At 33.4% G+C, this 18,885-nt stretch overlaps 3 protein-coding genes across 4 annotated transcripts; all 3 read right to left on the reverse strand.

Annotated features, from left to right (window-relative positions):
* Positions 1 to 895: 895 nt before the first annotated feature.
* Positions 896 to 4,280, reverse strand: LOC126697050 (glyoxylate/hydroxypyruvate reductase HPR3-like). The gene is made up of 3 exons (XM_050393873.1): positions 2,558 to 4,280; positions 1,618 to 2,162; positions 896 to 1,216 (listed from the first exon to the last, which is right to left on the reverse strand). Exons 1-2 carry the CDS (start codon positions 3,041 to 3,043, stop codon positions 1,638 to 1,640), a joined length of 1,011 nt encoding a protein of 336 aa, XP_050249830.1. The 5' UTR covers positions 3,044 to 4,280; the 3' UTR covers positions 896 to 1,216; positions 1,618 to 1,637.
* A 1,191-nt stretch (positions 4,281 to 5,471) lies between these two features.
* On the reverse strand, positions 5,472 to 7,967 carry LOC126697051 (glyoxylate/hydroxypyruvate reductase HPR3-like). The gene is made up of 2 exons (XM_050393874.1): positions 7,388 to 7,967; positions 5,472 to 6,322 (listed from the first exon to the last, which is right to left on the reverse strand). Exons 1-2 carry the CDS (start codon positions 7,862 to 7,864, stop codon positions 5,798 to 5,800), a joined length of 1,002 nt encoding a protein of 333 aa, XP_050249831.1. The 5' UTR covers positions 7,865 to 7,967; the 3' UTR covers positions 5,472 to 5,797.
* A 4,445-nt stretch (positions 7,968 to 12,412) lies between these two features.
* On the reverse strand, positions 12,413 to 14,847 carry LOC126697052 (glyoxylate/hydroxypyruvate reductase HPR3-like). Of its 2 annotated transcripts, none has more exons than XM_050393875.1 (4): positions 14,774 to 14,847; positions 14,489 to 14,653; positions 13,565 to 14,123; positions 12,413 to 13,051 (listed from the first exon to the last, which is right to left on the reverse strand). In XM_050393875.1, exons 3-4 carry the CDS (start codon positions 14,060 to 14,062, stop codon positions 12,527 to 12,529), a joined length of 1,023 nt encoding a protein of 340 aa, XP_050249832.1. In that variant the 5' UTR covers positions 14,063 to 14,123; positions 14,489 to 14,653; positions 14,774 to 14,847; the 3' UTR covers positions 12,413 to 12,526. The 2 variants fall into 2 exon arrangements, with proteins under 2 accessions (XP_050249832.1, XP_050249833.1); XM_050393876.1 differs by having other exon boundaries at positions 14,795 to 14,829.
* Positions 14,848 to 18,885: the final 4,038 nt, after the last annotated feature.

Genomic DNA, 18,885 nt, shown 5'->3' on the forward strand with positions numbered 1-18,885 from the left:
AGGGATTATGTTAGGGTGCAATTACATCCCCAACAATCCTTAACTCATAATAAAACATTCAAAATCAAAATGTCTACTCATGAAATAATCTCTCCTAATACGTTCTGCATCAATTTCTTCTTACTTTCTTTCCAAATACGTGATCTAATTGAAATAGATTTTTAGGAACATCAAGCTCATTCTCAAACACATCCGAACCAGCACCTCCAACCTATCATTGTACTAGATTAAAGCCATTCCTTCTCATCGAATATAGCCCAACATCCTCTTTTTTTTTTTTTGAGAAAACCCAACATCCTCTTTTAACAATGATTTATACCTTCTCAGGCTTCCCTAGTGCTGAAAATATATTGTTATAATGCCTTGTTTGGCCATATAATGTACAATACATGAAAATAGCTACATTATCTGCCATATTTAGGTAAAGGCTATAGCTTGTTGCAATGTTGCTATCTTTTGTTTTGTCCATAACCGCTCGATACATGGAATTAAAATTACGAGAATGTCTCCCTCACGAGACATACAAATGTCCCCCAACTTTAGGTACATGCATAGATTAATAAGTCACATTTATAGCAACAGCATAAAATAGAGTGCTACATGAAAAATTGGCAATGATCCTTAGAATTTATTCCAAGAAATTTTACAGGCAATATGATGAGAATAGATTAAACATAAAGAGCTAGAGCATAATGATCTGTGAACTATTATGCTTCTTTGAAACAAATCATACTTACCTGTAGATGGTAAAAGTTTAACAAACTATGCAAGACTTAGACACAAAATAATGTTTTTAGTGAGTTTTCCACTCCATTCTTCCCCCATTTGGAACCATCAATGATCAAGTTCAATAAATATGTGTGAGAGAGAGAGAGAGAGAGCAGAATTCCAGTACTACAAACAATAATAAAGTGTCAAATTAATCAGTGGTATTACAACATTTTTTTTTTTTTTTTTTTTGGAGAAGAGTATTACAACAATATTTATATTTAGGTCCTGGCCGCATACAGGTCGAATAATTGTTTTATGGAGGCACGCACACTGACAATTGTGCTGTTTGTGAACCCTTAATAGATATAATGTGTAGCTAGAAGAGTGCTCTCTTTTTTAGTCCTGAATTAGCCTATTCTACATTACCATAACTTGCAACTCAGGCCCCTAATCATAGTCATCCTTGCCCTACCACTGACTTATTCACCATACCAATCCTTATATCCTGCATCCAGCGAATAAAGTATCAATCACCAAAAGGGATCAAACAAGCTTGGAATTTGGGATCCATTTAACATTTAACAACATGTTTCTGCATTAATCAGGATGCGGAAGACAGACAACAAAAGAAATAATATGAAGTACGATAACTGATTTGATGAATTCATTTATCTTTGTATCAGAAGAAGCAGAGAAATCGATTATGTTGAAATAATTTTACACTGAACATGACATGTTATACAAAACTTACCAATTAGAAAAGTTCACAGTGCCCATAAAGAGCACCATATTCAGAACTTGTACACTAAGTTATCCAACTCAAAGAATATACTCTCATCCAGAATTTCACTTCCACGAAATTAGAGCCTTAATCAAAATCTTTCACAAAAAGATGGAGAAACTTACCAGCAAGAGAAATCCATAACTCATTCATTCATGACTAGAGAAAGCAATGGTTTCTTTGAAAAGAAAGCTTCCAAATTCCCAATCATTAAATCACACAAATCCTTAAAAGATTCTGTTGTAAAGACAGCCATGTGCGGTGCCAACACAACATTATCCAATTCAAAGAGCTCTTTAGGAACATCAGGCTCATTCTCAAACACATCTAAGCCAGCACCTCCAATCTCCCCTTGTACCAAACACTGCACCAATTCCTTCTCATGAATAATAGCTCCACGACCAATATTGACAATGACTCCCTCCTTCCCCAATGCTAATAAAACTTCCCTATTAATCATGTGCCTGGTTTGCTCAGTCAATCCACAACATATAATAAGGACATCACTATTAGCCGCTAGTTCACATACATTTGTATAGAAAGGGTATGACACAAAGTCCTTCCTCTTCCTCGAGTTATATGAGATGTTGCAACCAAAGGCCTCAAGCCTTTTTGCCACTTGAAAGCCAATGCTTCCCAATCCAACAATCCCAATTCGCTTACCTCCTAACTGCAGTTACCAATCATCACCATTACACATGATAAAACATAACATAAAAATCAAAACATAAATAAAGCAATTCAATTGCAAGAAGTAGATTGTATACTGTAAATAAATTTTGACCCTGAAAGTTTGGGATTATTTTTATTCTAGTAATTTGAGATTTTTTCCATTTTGGCTCACAATTCTATTTCAAAATGTTCCTTCCATCCATGTCTGTGATTAATCTAACCGTTAAGAGAAAAAAAAAATTTAAAATTAATAATAAAGAAATGATGTCAGTCACAAAGTTTAATTGAGTCTAGATTGTATATCATAAACATACCATCACACTAAAAGTACTGTAATTGACAGAGGAAATCCAAGAAAAGCAAAGAGAGAGTTCAAAAGTTAGAGAGTAAGACCTTAGACCCAAGTGGGTAATCTCCCTTAGTAGCCCAAAGCCCATGTCTGACATACCGATCAGAAGCAGAGATCTTTCTGAACACATCGATCAAAAGGCCCACAGCCAGGTCCGCAACATCCTCAGAAAACACTTCTCCAGCATTGGCTATAGAGATTCCACGGTTCCGGCACTCGGTGAGGTCGATGTGGTTGAGGCCGGCACTGGTGGTGACGACGAGCCTGAGCGATGGGAGAAGCCGTATAATGTCGGCGGAGATGGGAGGGCCAGTGCCAGAGCAGAGCATGGCCTGAACTGAGTGTGCGTGGTTGGTCAAGAATTCATGTCGAGGAAGTGGTGACTCCCAAGCTTTTAGGAGGTGGAATTTTTTGGAGAAAAGGTCCTTGAAATAGTTGAAAACAGGTGGAGGGTGCAGAACTATGACTTTAGAGAGGTCATGGGATTGGATTTCTAATGGTGGTGGAGTTGAAGCCTGATCTGAAGCCATAGACCGTGGATTTTTGGCAGTATGAGAGAGAGGTGACGCTAAAGGAAGTGAGAGAGAATCACTTTGGTTTGGCAAATGAACGTGATTTGAGGGATTCGTTTAATCACTGGAAATCGTGAAAAAAGATAAAGAAAAAAAAAAGACGCGCTTGGTAGGGAATTTTATTTAGGAGTTATTGGGTTATGATTCTTATTTTAGGGGGTTTGAATACTGAATTTCGAGAATTTTTATCGATTTTTAGTTTTAAAAAATAACATTGTTCAATGATACTTTTATGAGTACTTTCTTATAGTTTGTCTACTAAAGCATTTAACTTGAAGTATTTGAATTCATGAGTTTGAGTCATGACTTTTAAGTTGTGGTGGGTAGAGGCCTCTTTACCACTTCTATTTTTTTTCTTTGGTAGTCATTGGTTCACTTTGCTTTTTCGATCTATAGTTGTTTTTTTTATGTCTCTGACAAAACTTAAAAGTCATTGTCACCATTTTTACTTCTAGGTCTGGTTAATATATGCAGGCACATATTAATTATTTATTTTTGAAAATATTTTTTTGGGAATTGATAAAATTATCAAGAAAGTTGGTAATTTTTTTTCATCTTTTCATAAAAAGTTTCATAAAATGGTTTATTAATATATGCTCTAATGACACACATTAATAAAACCCTTTACTTTTTAGATTCTAGTGTTGTCAGAGCACATGTCGTGTCAACCTCTTATAAAGGAAAATGCAGGAACACATAAAGTTCTACAATTTTTGCAATAACTCACCACATGGTGAGTTATAAATGGTAAAGGTTAAATGGTGGGTCCACACTTTCACCACTCATAACTTATTACATGACGAGTTGTAATAAAAGTTATGGAATTTTATGTGTCTTTAGCATTATTCTTTAATAAATGGGTTATATTAGAGGAATTTGACTTACCTCCATTACTTTTTTATCTGGAATTACCTTTTATTTTAATGAGAAACTATCATATTATCTACTAACTAAATAAAATATAAAGATTAAAATCCATTGCCACATCATTCTACCTCAAGTTAAAACTAACTACATGTCCAATTGAAAAAGTACTAAAGGTAAGCTAAACTCATGTTAAGGTTGAGAAATTTTTGTACAATTATTAAATGGGTCTAGTCAAGCAGGACAATCCAATAAATTTGGAGGCCTAAGACAATATATTCAAATGACCATTTTTGTTATCACTTAAATAATATTTAATTAGTGTTTACTATTTAATATCATAATTTTTTCAATAAAAAAAAATCCATTCTTTTTTATTTTTTAATATGCTTTTATTTTTATTTTTTTTTTTGTGGAAAAATGCTAAAGTTATAGTAAATTTTTCTACAAATGTACACTTCAAGAAGATAATAAACAAGTATTTGAATAAATGATATTAGGGATATTGTACATTTTACAAATATATCACCAATCACAAAAGGTAATTCAAAAATGCATTTAATAGGTTGTTGAGCTTGAAGTCCACAAATTATATTAAATGTCACATCAATTTGTAAAGACTTATGAAGTAAAATTTATAGTATTTCTAACATTTTTCTATTTAAATTATTTTTTGTAATTAGTAACAGGTATATTTGTAAGACATATTTATTTAAAGTTGTTTTATCCCTAGCATTACTAAATTCTTTGGAACTTCTCAAAAATAGAAGAAAAATTGTAAAACTGTTTTTTTTTTTGTTCTATATCGCCAAAAAAAAAAAAAAAAAAAAATCAATTTTTACCCCAAAGTTTTGGGGCCTTTCTCTAGTAGGGGGCCATAGGCGATGGCCTAGGCCTAAGGCCAACCCTAGAGTCAAGGTTTGACCTATATAGTTGAATAAATTTACGTTGCAAAAATTATCTCATGTGCCCACTACACAGAGCAAGCCCATGTGGATCCTATAGGAGTGAAATCCATACTCTTGTGAGAAGCTTAGTCTATGAAGCGGGTAAATGAAATATTTTCTCCTTATCTTGATACGATATGAATATAATTTATTTTTTATTTATTTTTTTACACATTACATGAATACAAGTTGAAAAACAAATTGCTACCCTTACTTGCACAAGTGGTATAGTTAATAAGCTTTTGGCATGCACAAGTGGTGTAGTTAATGAACTTTTTGCCAAAAACTTTGCTACCCAACTAGTACTTCTTAGTATTTCCAATAAAAGATGTTTAGGGTTCAAACCACCATCTCCTAACTATTGAATTAATAATAATAACATCTTCTTTTCTTTTCGTGAAATATCTACAGTATAATTAGTTTTATGAAATTATGGTGCAGTATAATGTCAAAACGGAATTTGTACTAAGAAAACGAAAAACAAATACAGCTCCGCAGTTGGCAGTTCATACCAGCGGTAAAGTCATGCATCGGACATTTAACTTTGGGGCAAAAATTGTGGGAATTTGCACTAATTGAACATAAAATCAAAAACTTAATTGCTATGAAATTTGAAATCAAAATATACAGATAAGAAATTAATAGTTGACTTATTTTTAAAGTCTGTAAATATGCTTATAAATACTTACCTAATTTTTTCCAAATATTTTGCCCAATTCCAAATTAAACTGCATCAGCATGTACCTCAACAAGGAATTTAACTCCTTTCATCCATATACATATATATTGAAAGAACCGTATTATACCATTATAAGATAAGATAAGATTCATACCAATTTAGAGAATCAATTTTGCTGTTGAAGAGAATCAAAATTCCAAAGAAGCAGGATGACATGCATGTTCATATATTCATGACTGGAGAAAGTAACGGTTTATTCGAGAAGAAAGCTTCCAAATTCCCTTTCACATGTTCACACATTGCTGCTAATGTTTCTGGCGTACGGACAGCCCTATGTGGTGATAACACAACATTATCCATGGTTATAAGCTCTCTTGGAACATGAGGCTCATTCTCAAACACATCCAACCCAGCTCCTGCCAGCTCTCGTTGCACCAAGCACTGCACTAACTCCTTCTCATCTATTATAGGCCCGCGTCCTATATTAATGATGACTCCTTCCTTTCCCAATGCTAACATGACATCCTTATTAATCATGTGGCGTGTTTGCTCGGTTAAACCACAACATATAATTAGCACATCGCTATCAGCTGCGAGTTCAAGAACATTGGAGTAATAAGGGTATGAAACAAATGGCTTCTTGTTCCTTGATGTGTACATGATTCTGCAACCAAAGGCCTGGAGCCTTTTTGCAACTTCTTGGCCAATGCTTCCTAAACCAACTATCCCAACTCGCTTGCTGCACAACTGGAATTACCAATCACTAACATTGAACAGAAATAGAGAAAGAAGCATTGTAACAAGTGATTTCAGCAATGGTGATGTTATACTTGCACAAGCACAACATTTTAACATTAGAACAGTTGTCATTGGTGACAAATGTTAATCATAGGAACAACATGCAGAATCATTATTGTTTCTTTACCACTATTTTTAAGGCTCCATTTACATGGCAAGCTCTTATTCTCGTAAATTGTTTTCTCAAAAAATGAAATCTAATCACTATCACTGATTCCTCAGCATAAAGCATTTTCCACTTTTTAATTTATGGTTTAAATTAAATGCAGAGCATAATTAAAATCGGATGCAGACAATATCCTATGCTATGCATGTGCCATTTCACCTGCGTCTTGAGGCAATTGAATCCAGAATCTCATCCCTACAAATAACTTAACTACTTTATTTGAGTCCATTGATATGCAGAAATTCTCAGGATAAGCATTAATAAAGTGGAAGCCACAACCTACAACTAGCAAAAACTTAAGGGTAGCTCAAAGCCGCAAACACCATAATTTCTTATACTTTTTGTGGTGAAAGGTGAAAGATATATCAAACATTGAATCATCCAAGAAATAAATAGAAATTTATTATTATAGTTGCAAGGAGTTTTCAATGAAAATGTTTGATTTAATTTATCCCAAAAGAGAGAGAGACTCAACTTGCAGGCTTGCAGCAGACCCACAAACTTTAAATGACATGACAGTAGATACATCTTTGGATTTCTATAATATTTAATCTGAACAATAAATCAAGAAAAAAAAAATTTTTGAACTATGAAATAGATCCATTTCAAACGGACAGGATCCTAACACTTAAAATTGCATAATTTTTCACTTCTATATAAGTTATATGTTTCAAGAGTCAAGACTATGAAAAGACAACATTCAAAAAGTGAATCAGAATTATTTTTCCCATTCAAAATCAAGTATATAAAAAGTACCCTATGCCAGTCACTCTACACCTGAAATTAGTATCCCACAAAAAGTATAGTACCTAGTGATCAATACAAGATGATGAAACAGAGGTGATTACCTTAGAGCCAAGAGGAAACTCTGCTTTTGTATCCCAAAGTCCCTTCCTCACATAGCGGTCAGCAGCTGATATCTTCCTCAACACATCAATCAATAATCCTACTGCCATATCAGCTACATCTTCGGAGTACACATCCCCAGCACTGGCTATAGCGATGCCCCGCCTCTGGAACTCCGGCAAGTCGATGTGATTAAGGCCAGCACTGGTGGTTACCACAAGCTGCAGTGAGGGGATCAGCTGGAGGATATTTCTGGTGAGCGGATAGCGGCCAGGAGTGAGGAGGGCTTTGACTGATTGTGCATGGATGCTCAAGAATTGGTCTAGAGGAAGTGGTGACTCCCATGCTTTCAACAATTGGAAGTCATTCAAGAACTGGTCTCCATATAATTTCATGATTGGCGGTGGTTCAAGGACTAGGACTTGTGAGAGCTCTTTTGACCGGTGGTCATGATTTCCCAGATGATTAGGAGTTGCCATTGCTATTTTGGGAATTCTAAGATCTGGAATTGAAGGAAGATGAGAGTAAGTTCCACCAACCACAACTCGTCCACGCGAGTTGTGGCACCAAAATTATCCTAATTTATATTCATTTATAAATGAAAAAGTTGTCATATGACAAACACAACACTGCACGCAACAATTAACTCTTATTGCCATTGATGTTTTGTAATTTTTTTTTTTTTTTTTTTTTTTTTTTTTTTTTTTTTTTTTTTTGTATTTAGTAATAGCTTGTGATGTTTTGTGATATTTTTTGTAGTTTTGTCTATTAGTTAGTGTTTTTTAAAACATTAAAGTTGAGTAAATAATTAAAGAGATTATTTGCAATTTTTAAATTTATTGGTTAGTTGTTGAATGTTTGTGTGCATAGTATTTGTCTATTGTGCGTAATAATTGTAGATTATTGACTATATAATAACATAATAATTTCAAATTATATTTTATTTGTAGATTATGAAAAAGTTAACTACCATATTTGATTTTTTCAAAAGAAAAACTTTAAATGATTTAGAAGCTAATACTAGTGGTGCAACATTGTCAACCACTAATGTTGAGGAAAATCCTGATGTCCCAATTGAGGAAAATCTCGATGTCCCAATCGATGAAAATCCTGATGAACCTGTTGAGGAAAATCTTGATGTCCCTGTTGAGGAAAATTCTTAAACAAAATTTTGAAATGTTGATATGAGTTCGTTGCAATTAGAATGTGATCTTGGATTGTATAGACAAATATATACTTATCATGTTGATCAACGAGATGAGATCTAGCGACATTACATTAAGTTGGATCCATACCAACCTTGTTTTAAAAAAATTTTAAAAACTGAGAAGGGTCGAAACTTTCAAGGTTCGTTGTAATGATTGCTTTAAGTTATGGCTTGAATATTCTCCTAAAAAGGATGCCACTTTTTGTCTACCATGCTTTCTCTTTCATAAGCCAAATAGGCATGACGAAAAAAATGCATTCATAGTTAACGGATTTAAGAGTTGGAAGAAAATTAGAAATGGTGAAAGTTGTTCTTTTAATCTTCATATGGGGAAAGATCTTAACTCCACTAATAGATTTTCCCATAAAGTGTGTCAAGATTTGATGAACCAGTCTCAACACATAGACATCTTGCCTTGCAAGCTATTGCTTTTAGAGGTCGAGATGAAAGCTCTACTTCAACCAATTGGGGAAACTTTCTTATGACATTGGATTTGATGGTGGGCTATAATAATAATGCTGTTAAAATAATGGCGAAAGCTCCAAAGAATGCCACCTACACATAGACATGGCAATACAGGTCAGAATTTTCTGACCCAACTCGACCTAACCTGAAAAATACCTAACCCGAACCCGATTTTTTTGACCCGAAGTAAAAATGGGTTGACCCGTGACTTGACCCGATTTTTTTGCAGGTCAACCCGACCCAACTCGAATAACTAGTGACCCAACCCGTTAAAAAAATTCACTAAAAAAAAATTTAAATTACGTCTTGATACTAAGTGCATAAAACACAAAGTATCAAAACTAATAATTGAAAATGACTATTTAATTCGTCAAAATCAATAAAAGCTAGCAAGCCTAGTTTTTTTTTTTTTTTTGAGAAGCTAGTTGCTAGCCTAGCTTCAGTGCTTGCTAAATCAATTGCCATCAGACAAGACAAAAGGTCCTCCACACGTTACACAATAGTCAACACAAAGGCAAGGCTGTCAAGTGACTCAAGAGTCAAGACAAGTAGACCACCATTAAAAAAAAAAAAAAAAACTCATTCAGCTAAGCAATGTTACAATGCACAAACAAATCAAGCAATGTTACAATGCACAAAGCCACAAATGGCAAACATGAAAAAGTTGAGTCAAACCAAACCAGTGAACCACAAAGCTTCATTTCCCAGTTCGGTAGTACTGAATCTGTTACCAACGTTGAGTAGATTGAGATTAAGGTGTAATTCTTATAAATATTAACTTATTCTTCTTTACTTAATATGTTATTTTTATTTTTAAATATTTTTTTGTTTAGTTTATCTTTCTAAGTAATCTAACTTTACTATTATTTTAAATGCAACAAGAACATGTGCACTTAAGAAGACCGATAACTTGCTACTTTGCTGGCTTACTTGTTTTGTTTGTTTTAATATATATCTCTTTTTGAAGATGTAAACTTGTAATTATATACATTTTGGCAGTGAACTATTAACATTGAAGACTTTTTCTATCATGAATTTATGACTATAAATAATTTTTATCATGCTCAAAACTATCAGAATTGGAAGGATATTAACAAGTGGCATTAAGTGCAATTCATTTGCTTGATTGATTTTATTCATTCTCTCTAAACAGATTGTCATTGATTTGTTTTTGTAATTGAAGAAAAAAAAAAAAAAGCTTGTTTGAAAAATACAGGTAAACCCGACCCGACTCGACCCACAACCCGTTTAAAAATGACCCGTTTGACCTGCAAACCTGATTGACCCAACCCGCCCGTTTTGCCACGTCTACCTACACATTACCTCAGATTCAAAAAGAAATTCTACATGTTATTTTAACCAAAGTGAAGAAGACAATTAGGGAAGAAATTGGTGATGCAAAGTTTTGCATATTGGTTGATGAAGCTCGTGATGAGTCCATGAAAGAGCAAATGGCCGTGGTTTTAAGATATGTTGATATAGATGGCTTTATGCAAGAACGATTTTATGGGATTGTTCATGTTGTTAACACTGCAGCAGTGACCCTTAAAAATGAGATATATTATTTGTTCTCTAATCATTGCTTAGATATCCAAAACATTTAAGGGCAAGGATATGATGGTGCAAGCAACATGCGGGGTGAGTGGAATGGATTACAAGCTTTGATTTTAAGTGATTGTCCATATGCTTACTACATTCATTGTTTTGCACATCGCCTACAATTGGCATTAGTAGGTGCATCAAAAGCAATTGTCCTTCTTAATAGATTTTTCACTAAATTGATTTTGGTTATCAATAATATTCGTGCTTCATGTAAACATATTAAGCAATTAAAAATTGCTAGAGCTTCTGACATTGCATATTTAATTGATATTGAAGAGCTTGAGATTGAGAAAAGACTTAATCAGATGATCACTTTACAGTGACCTGGAGATACTCGTTGGGGTTCGCATTATAAATCGGTTTCTAACTTGATAAAGTTGTTTAGCCCAACATGTGAAGTTCTACTGAAAATCATGGATGAAGGAAATTCTTCACAAAAAGTAGAAGCAAAGTCCACTTATGAGGTATGAATTTCATTTGAATTTGTCTTCATTTTGCATTTTGTTAATAAAACTATGTGAATCACTGATAAACTTTGTCAAGTTTTGCAAAACCAATCACAAGACATTTTAAATGCTACGCATTTAGTTTCATCCACTAAAAAACTTATTCAATAATTTAGAGATGAGAAATGGGATGACTTACTAGTTACTATGATATCATTTTGTAAGGATCATGGTATAGATGTTCTTGATATGAATGTTCGTTATGTTACAAGATTTGGTCGATCTCGTCATCAACAAGAGGACTTTAGAAATGAGCATTATTATAAAGTAGATATTTTTAATGCATGAATAGATTCTCAATTATAGGAACTAAATCATCGATTTAGTGAGCATGCCATGGAGTTACTTACGCTTAGCTTAGCTCTAGACCTTCGAGAGGCATATGAATTTTTTCGAATCAGTAATATTTGTTCATTGGTAGATAATTTTTATCCAATAGACTTCACAGATGATGAAAAGAATGATTTGAAAAAGGATCTTAATCTTTATAAGTATGATGTAGTTTAGCATTTAGGGTTCAAGAATTTGAAAAATATTTCTGAATTGTGCCAATGAATGGTGAGAACTAGAAAATTAGAATACTATCTACTTATTTATAGAGTGGTCAAGCTTGTGCTTACTCTTCCCGTTTTTACTGCAACTGCAGAGCGAGCATTTTCAGTTATGAATGTTATCAAAACTAACCTTCACAACAAAATGGAAGATGAGTTTTTGTCAGACGCTATGATATTATTCACTGAAAGGGACATTGCTGTGACAATTAGTATGGATTCAATCATAGATGATTTCAAAAATTTAAAAAGATGGTGAGTTTCATTTTCATAAATAATTGCATTGTAATATCTTAAAAAACAATAATTTTGTGTATTTTTCTTTGTTGATGGTTTATTAAATGAATGTTTATTTGGAGTTTCAAATTTTTTTTATTTTTTTATTGTTTGTTTATACTTTTGCCCCCTAACTCCAAATTCTGACTCCATCCCTAATCTAAATTATAACTATTTACAACTTGCTACTTAAGATTTATTGTAAAAATATTTAAAAAATGTTGTGAATGTAACATTACTCATTCTCTGGGTTGTCACTACCTAAGCACTGTGTATGCCAAAGCCTTGGCTGCATGCCCAGGGCATGCCAGGGCCTTGGCTGCGTGCCCACATTGGGCTGCCATGGCCTAGGCAGCGTGCACTCCATAGCCTTGGCTGCATGATTAATGAAAGAAAAAATGCAATAGTTAAAAGATGGTGTTACCAAAATATATATAGCTTTATTTTTAAGGGAAAATCAGTTTGCCCAAAACACACAGCTTTCGACAGAACCTTTTGAAAACAATGAAAAAACTACCCGCAAACAAAATCCATTCAATCATTCATGACTGGAGATATCAGGGGTTTATTTGAAAAGAATGCTTCCAAATTAGCCACCAAAAGTTCACATAAAGCCTTGGAAGATTCAGAAGTAAGGGATGCTTGGTGGGGTGACAGCACAACATTATCCAATGCAAAGAGCTCTTTAGGAACATCAGGCTCATTCTCAAACACATCCAAGCCAGCACCTCCTATCTCACCTTGCACCAAACACCACACCATTACCTTCTCATCGAGAATAGCCCCTCTTCCAACATTGATTAGGACTCCCTTTTTACCCAATGCCAACATGACTTCCTTGTCAATCATGTGGCGGGTTTGATCATTTAATTCACAACAAATGACAAGGGCATCACTGTTGGCTGCAAGCTCAACAACATTGGAATAGAAAGGGTATGAAACAAATGGTTTTTCCTTCCTTGAGTTGTACAAAATTATACACCCAAATGCCTCAAGCCTTTTCGCAACTTCTAAGCCAATGCTTCCCAGTCCAACAATCCCAACTCGCTTGCCTCCCAACTGGAATCATCAATTATATCATTAAATATTAGATTATATAATTAAAAGGAATCATATAATCATTAATAAGTTGTTAATTTTTACAGATTTGTAAGTGCTAAAAAAAATTATAAATAATTGCTTCAACTTTCAACATGCACAGCAAATTATGATTTTGTAGCCTCCAATATATATCTCTTTCCAAACCCAACACCCAAAAAATCATTTTAAATTTTACTTTTTCATAATTCAATAGTTACAATAATATGGGATTTAAACCGTCAAGTAGTTATAAGTAACGCTTTTGGCCCAAAAAATAAATTTAGAATTACAATAGAAAATTTTCAAATTTTACCATGAAAATTTTATAGACAATAATCTCACTAATAGTAAAAAAAGTAATTTAACATTTATTTGTACTACCAATCATCATAATTTGTAGGAAGTCAAACAATTTTCATAAAATAAATAAATCGTGTAGAGAATAAAAAGAAAGATACTTATAAAAATAAAAAGAGTAAAAAGAAAGATGACCTTGGAACCAAGAGGATAATCGCCTGTGCTAGCCCAAAGGCCTTGCCTAACATACCGATCAGCAGCCGAAATCTTTCTAAGCAAATCAATCAACAAGCCCACGGCCACATCGGCCACATCTTCAGAATTCAAGTTCCCAGCATTAGCTACACGGATTCCACGGCTGCGGCACTCGTCAAAGTCAATGTGATTGAGGCCTGCGCTGGGTGTGACGATGAGACGCAGCGAGGGAAGCAAACAGAGGACACAAGCGGTGACTGGGTAGCTGACGGTGGAGAGCATGGCTTGGACAGAGTTTGCACGGGTGGTCAAGAACTGGTCTAGAGGAAGTGGCGACTCCCATGCTTTCAAGAACTGGAACTTGTGGGAGTATTGAGATTGGAAGTTTGAGAAGGATAGAGGTGGGCGGATGACCAATACTTGGGGTAAGTCTTGAGGTTGGTGATGAAGATGAGCATGAGCATGAGCATGAACATCATCACCATCATTATGTGCCATATGTATGTATTTTTGTAGGATTTTGATCCTCTGTAGTCTGTGTGATTGATCTTGATCTTGCCTAATTTATATTTCAAAGGGTAATTTGCTTTTACTTTACAGAACCCAAAAAATATACTAAACAATAAAAAGCACCATTCATTAAATTAATCAATCAAAAGAGAATAACCTTAACGTTATTCTCTTTTGATATCTCCTCCTTAAAAGTTGAAACACAAGTTACACACCTTTAACAAGCTATCCGAAAACAACACTCTACCAGCAAACAACTTCTTATCAAAATTCTTATTAAAAAAAATCTTCTTACAAAAATTACACCTCATACAAATTTCAGATGTTACTAGAACAAAACCAGAACATATAATCAATAAAAAAAATTATGACTTTAATATTTTTTAAAAAGAAATCAATATGGGTTTTAAATACTTGTGAATCTCGGCGCCGGAACTTCAGAGCTGAACAACTATCTGTTGCCGACGACAGGAGGGGCCTTGAAATGGGTGAGTCAGCCAGGCGTGGTTCATGATCGGGTGTTCCTTGAAGCCATCCCCATTTCATGCTTGAGTTCTCTTTGATTTCAATGGTCTCTGTCTGTTGAGGGAATGAAAGAAAGAAAGAAAAAATACAGAGAAAGAGATGGGATCTGAGAGAAAATGAAGGAAAGAAAGAAAAAAAAAACTGTAGTGAAACTGAAAGAGAAGAAACATTTACCACTTGAAGACCAAGTTCTACCTTGGCTGAAACAAGACTTTCTGAAACAAGCTTTAGAGCATCTCCAACAGGGCTGGCCATTTCCAAATTTTGGAGAGAAAAGCCACTGTTCACACAAAATCACTCCTCTAGCAGCCTCTCTATCTCCAAAAATAATTTTAGATTTGCTACAGTAGCTCTCCAGGCCTGGAGAGTACTGTAGCAATCACTGTAGATTTTGCAAATAATATTTCTCATTAAACTAATACCGGTTGAATTAAAAAAATATTTTTTTCTCTTTCCTTCCTTTCTCTTTCTTCTTCACTCCGTCTCTCTCTTGCTTCTGTTTAAAAAAAAACTCTCTCTTTGCTTCTCATTAGAAAACGACGGTGAAGCTTAAAATCGACGAAGCTGTCTCTCACAAAACGATCTGCCCAGATATTTTGAAGCCCAAATCGTGGCTCAACCACCAGTGAGGAAGAACGGAAATCTGAGAACATCGGTCAACAATGGAAATCTGAGAATATCGGTCAACAACGGAAATCGGTACCCAAAATTTGATTTCATGGTTTTTTTTTAATAATGTTTGAATTTATTGGTGGTTTTGCATGATTTGCTATTGCTACTGTCTGGATTTAGTTTTGGATTTATGGGTTTTTTCTATGTATCTCTGATTTGTGTTTTTCTTTTTCACTCTGTTTCTTGATCTCATCTATAGCTATTTAATCAATCTTATTTAGAGTCAATAAGCTAATCTGATTCCTTTTAGTTTCTTATTTTTTAATAAATTTTTTGGCTTCATCTCTATTTTTGCATGCCAACTGTTCGACTTAAGGCCTTCCCTGATACAGAGCTTAATCCCTTTCTTTCTTCCTTCCTTATTCTTGTTCTTTTATTTTTTTTCAATGCATTTTGATTCATGTGTTACAGTAATATGGTTGAAATCTTGCTCTGAGGAAAACAGAGAAGGCAGGGGGAACTTGGGAAATTTTTTCTTAGACAGTAGTTGTTGAATATATATATATATATATATATAGACACACACCAACAGAGAGGTTTCTGAGAGAAGCAATGGACGGGAATAAGAAAACGGCATCATCTTCTTCCTTGACTTCTGAACTTTTTAGGTCCAATTAAAGAATCTTCTTCGTCATCTGGGATTTTTGGGTCTATCTTTGTGCCTTCAACCAAAGTATTGGCTTTAATCTCAGTTCAATTTTGTTGTTTTGAGCTAATGTTTAGAATCTATAAATATGTGATGTATTTTCTTTGATTGTTTCAATTTGATTTTCATTGATTTTATTTTGTTATGTTCGTCTGTTTTCAATAAATCTCCTCTCAAGTAACAAATGTGTCATGCCCAACAAAAAAACAAGTGCATATCTTTGTGTGGAGCAATGAAATTGTTCGTTCAGTATTAGGTTCGAGTGGCTTGAGGGCAAGCTTTTTGGGTTAAGACTAAAGATAGCCCCAAAATGGAAGTACCCAGCCTAGGGTAGTTGAGAGCAGGCCAAGGACAGGGCCTAAAATAACCAACCAACATGAATGCAAGAAGTTATTTAGGTTTCAGTGGAGAGGATCTTTCTAAAACCAGAACTCAATTTCTAAACTGTAGGGAAGCCATTGTTTTTTGCAGTGTGAGTATCCTGGATGCCATATAAGGGAGTTCTTAATCTTCTACAAAGAACTCCCTGTGGTAAAAACATTTATTTAGACCTAGGCTTGAAGTATGGTGTTGATTTGTGATTTATCATTCATTCCTCTGGAGTTTGTTTCTTATTTTGCTAGAGATTAAAAGTTTAAATGCTTTGCTAAGTAAACCTTTTGAATGCTTTTTTAGATACTTGTGCTCATATCATGGTTAATTACTTGCCTAAATAATATTTCCTCCTTCAGTATAACTTAATAGATGTTCAAGCTACATGTATCAAGAGGCTGTATTGTCCAAAATTTTTTTTTTTTTTCCTACAGGACTAGTAACAACATGCCTTTTCATGATGTATTCTTTGCTTTTAAGTATCAATATGTGAATTATTCACACAGGCTGCAATAATTGTGTGTTTTTTTGGTGGCAGCAACTTGGGAAATTTTGTCCATGGGTCGTAATACAAATTATGCACGTAATATGCTTCTAAATGACTCTGATTCCGATGATGATTTTGAGATAATTGCGCTTCTTGCATTGAAATTTATCATATCTATGTTAATTTTGAAATTTATCATATCTATGTTAATTTTGAAATTTATCAAGTCTTTTTGAAAAGTATGACTATTGAAAAATATTACCATTTGAAAAAAATAACCCTTAAAAAAAAAATGCTATTGAGAAAATATAATTGTTGGAAAATTTGAAAATGTTACCGTTGGGAAATTTAAAAATATAGCTGTTAGGAATTTGAAAAATATAGTTGTTGGGAATGAATAAAAAAATAATAAAGAAATATTAAAGAAATAATAAAGAAAGAATAAAGAAATAATATTTAAATGAGATAGAGAAAGAATAGAGAGTCTGTTGGAAAGTGTATTTTAAAAAGTGGGTAGCTAAAAGCTAAATGTCACTGCTCATTCTCCAAACAGGCAAAAATTCGGCAAAAATTTGGAGATGCTCTTACCTTGGCTGAAACAAGTTCCCTTACACAACAATTTCTGAAAAGTAATGTTGTCCTCACGTGGATACGTGGTAAAAAAAGAGCTACACAACCTTTTTTTTTTTTTTTTTTTTTTTTTTTTTTTTTTTTTTTTTTTTCTTCGTAAAGGCCTTTTTTTTTTTTTTTTTTTTTTTTTTTTTTTTTCGTAAAGGCTTACACAGTATAGTGAATAACTTTTTTTGACTCTTGGCTGCTTTTTTTTTTTTGTTAAACTTACTCTCTGGCTGCTTGCTACAAACAATTATATAAGTTTAATGAATAAATAATGGTAACAATGCAACTTTTTATAAGTATTTGTGAAATTATTTAAGTGTTTAATTGTTTTAACTATAATGAAATTTATTATAAGTTTTTGTGAAAAACTAAATTTATTGTGAAATTTATTATAAGTATCTATTGTGTCTATGATTCACGTCATTTTTAGTCTGTCACGTGACATTATTTTATTGGACAAAATAAACACATATAACATTATTTTGTGACACTTAGGGTATGTTTGGTACACTAAACAAGGATTACGATAGGAATTGTAATCTTTATTACTAGTAATAAGTGTGTTGTAATGTAATAACTAAACATATTCATTAGTTTGGTGGTAAGTTATAACATTAGAACGAAACTTAACATTTATTTTTAGGAAATATCTTACTCATACAATTATATCTTCATTAGTTTACTAGTGATGCAAAAGAGAAATTGGGGGTCATATGTCCCTCGTTTTCTTCCCCATTGTATGTTTTGCTTCTTAATTAATAAAGACTATCGTTTTTGCTCAAAAAAAATGTAAATAATATACATCTTCAAGAGGTAAAATCAAAATTTTAAAACTCTAGGAAAAATAAAGATCACATCAATAAAATCTTTAAATTTCAAGTTTTTATTGAGTGTGAATTTTGACAAATACACATTCGTACTACATTTTCTTCTTATAACCTCTATGCTTGTAACCTTTCAAGATGATATGAGGTCATTAAGTATCAAGAAAATAAAATCTTGTTTCTTGCAACAATGACCAATTCCTTTTGAGCCTACAATTTCTATTTGTATATGTGATGGAACGAGCTTAAGTCATTGCATTTTTTTTTCCTGGTCCTATACCACTAGCCTTATCATAGTAAGTATGTGAGAGGCCCCACCCTTAGTCCACCAACTTTTTGTTGGGACAAACCTGCGTGAATTAGTGGGGTTGTGTTGGTGCCCCGTTATATTTCCCTATAGATTTAGGGTCTTATATGGAGTTGACATATATTTTATTTAAATAGTAAAAATAATAAAATCCAAAATGAAAGAAATAAAAATATTTTATTGATCAATAGTGGGTTAGAGGTGTTAGAGATTTAGTGTCCTAAGACAATAAAACATAAATAGTAATTTTTAAAATTATTTTAAGTTTAAAAATAGTATCTCACTATTTTGTGTTTCAAATGTGGTAAGAAGACCGGTTTGCTTTGGATTGAAAAAGCGTCATGATACATGATATGATAT

Source organism: Quercus robur, chromosome 8, assembly GCF_932294415.1.
Source record: "Quercus robur chromosome 8, dhQueRobu3.1, whole genome shotgun sequence".
In the NCBI taxonomy this organism is placed as follows: domain Eukaryota; kingdom Viridiplantae; phylum Streptophyta; class Magnoliopsida; order Fagales; family Fagaceae; genus Quercus; species Quercus robur.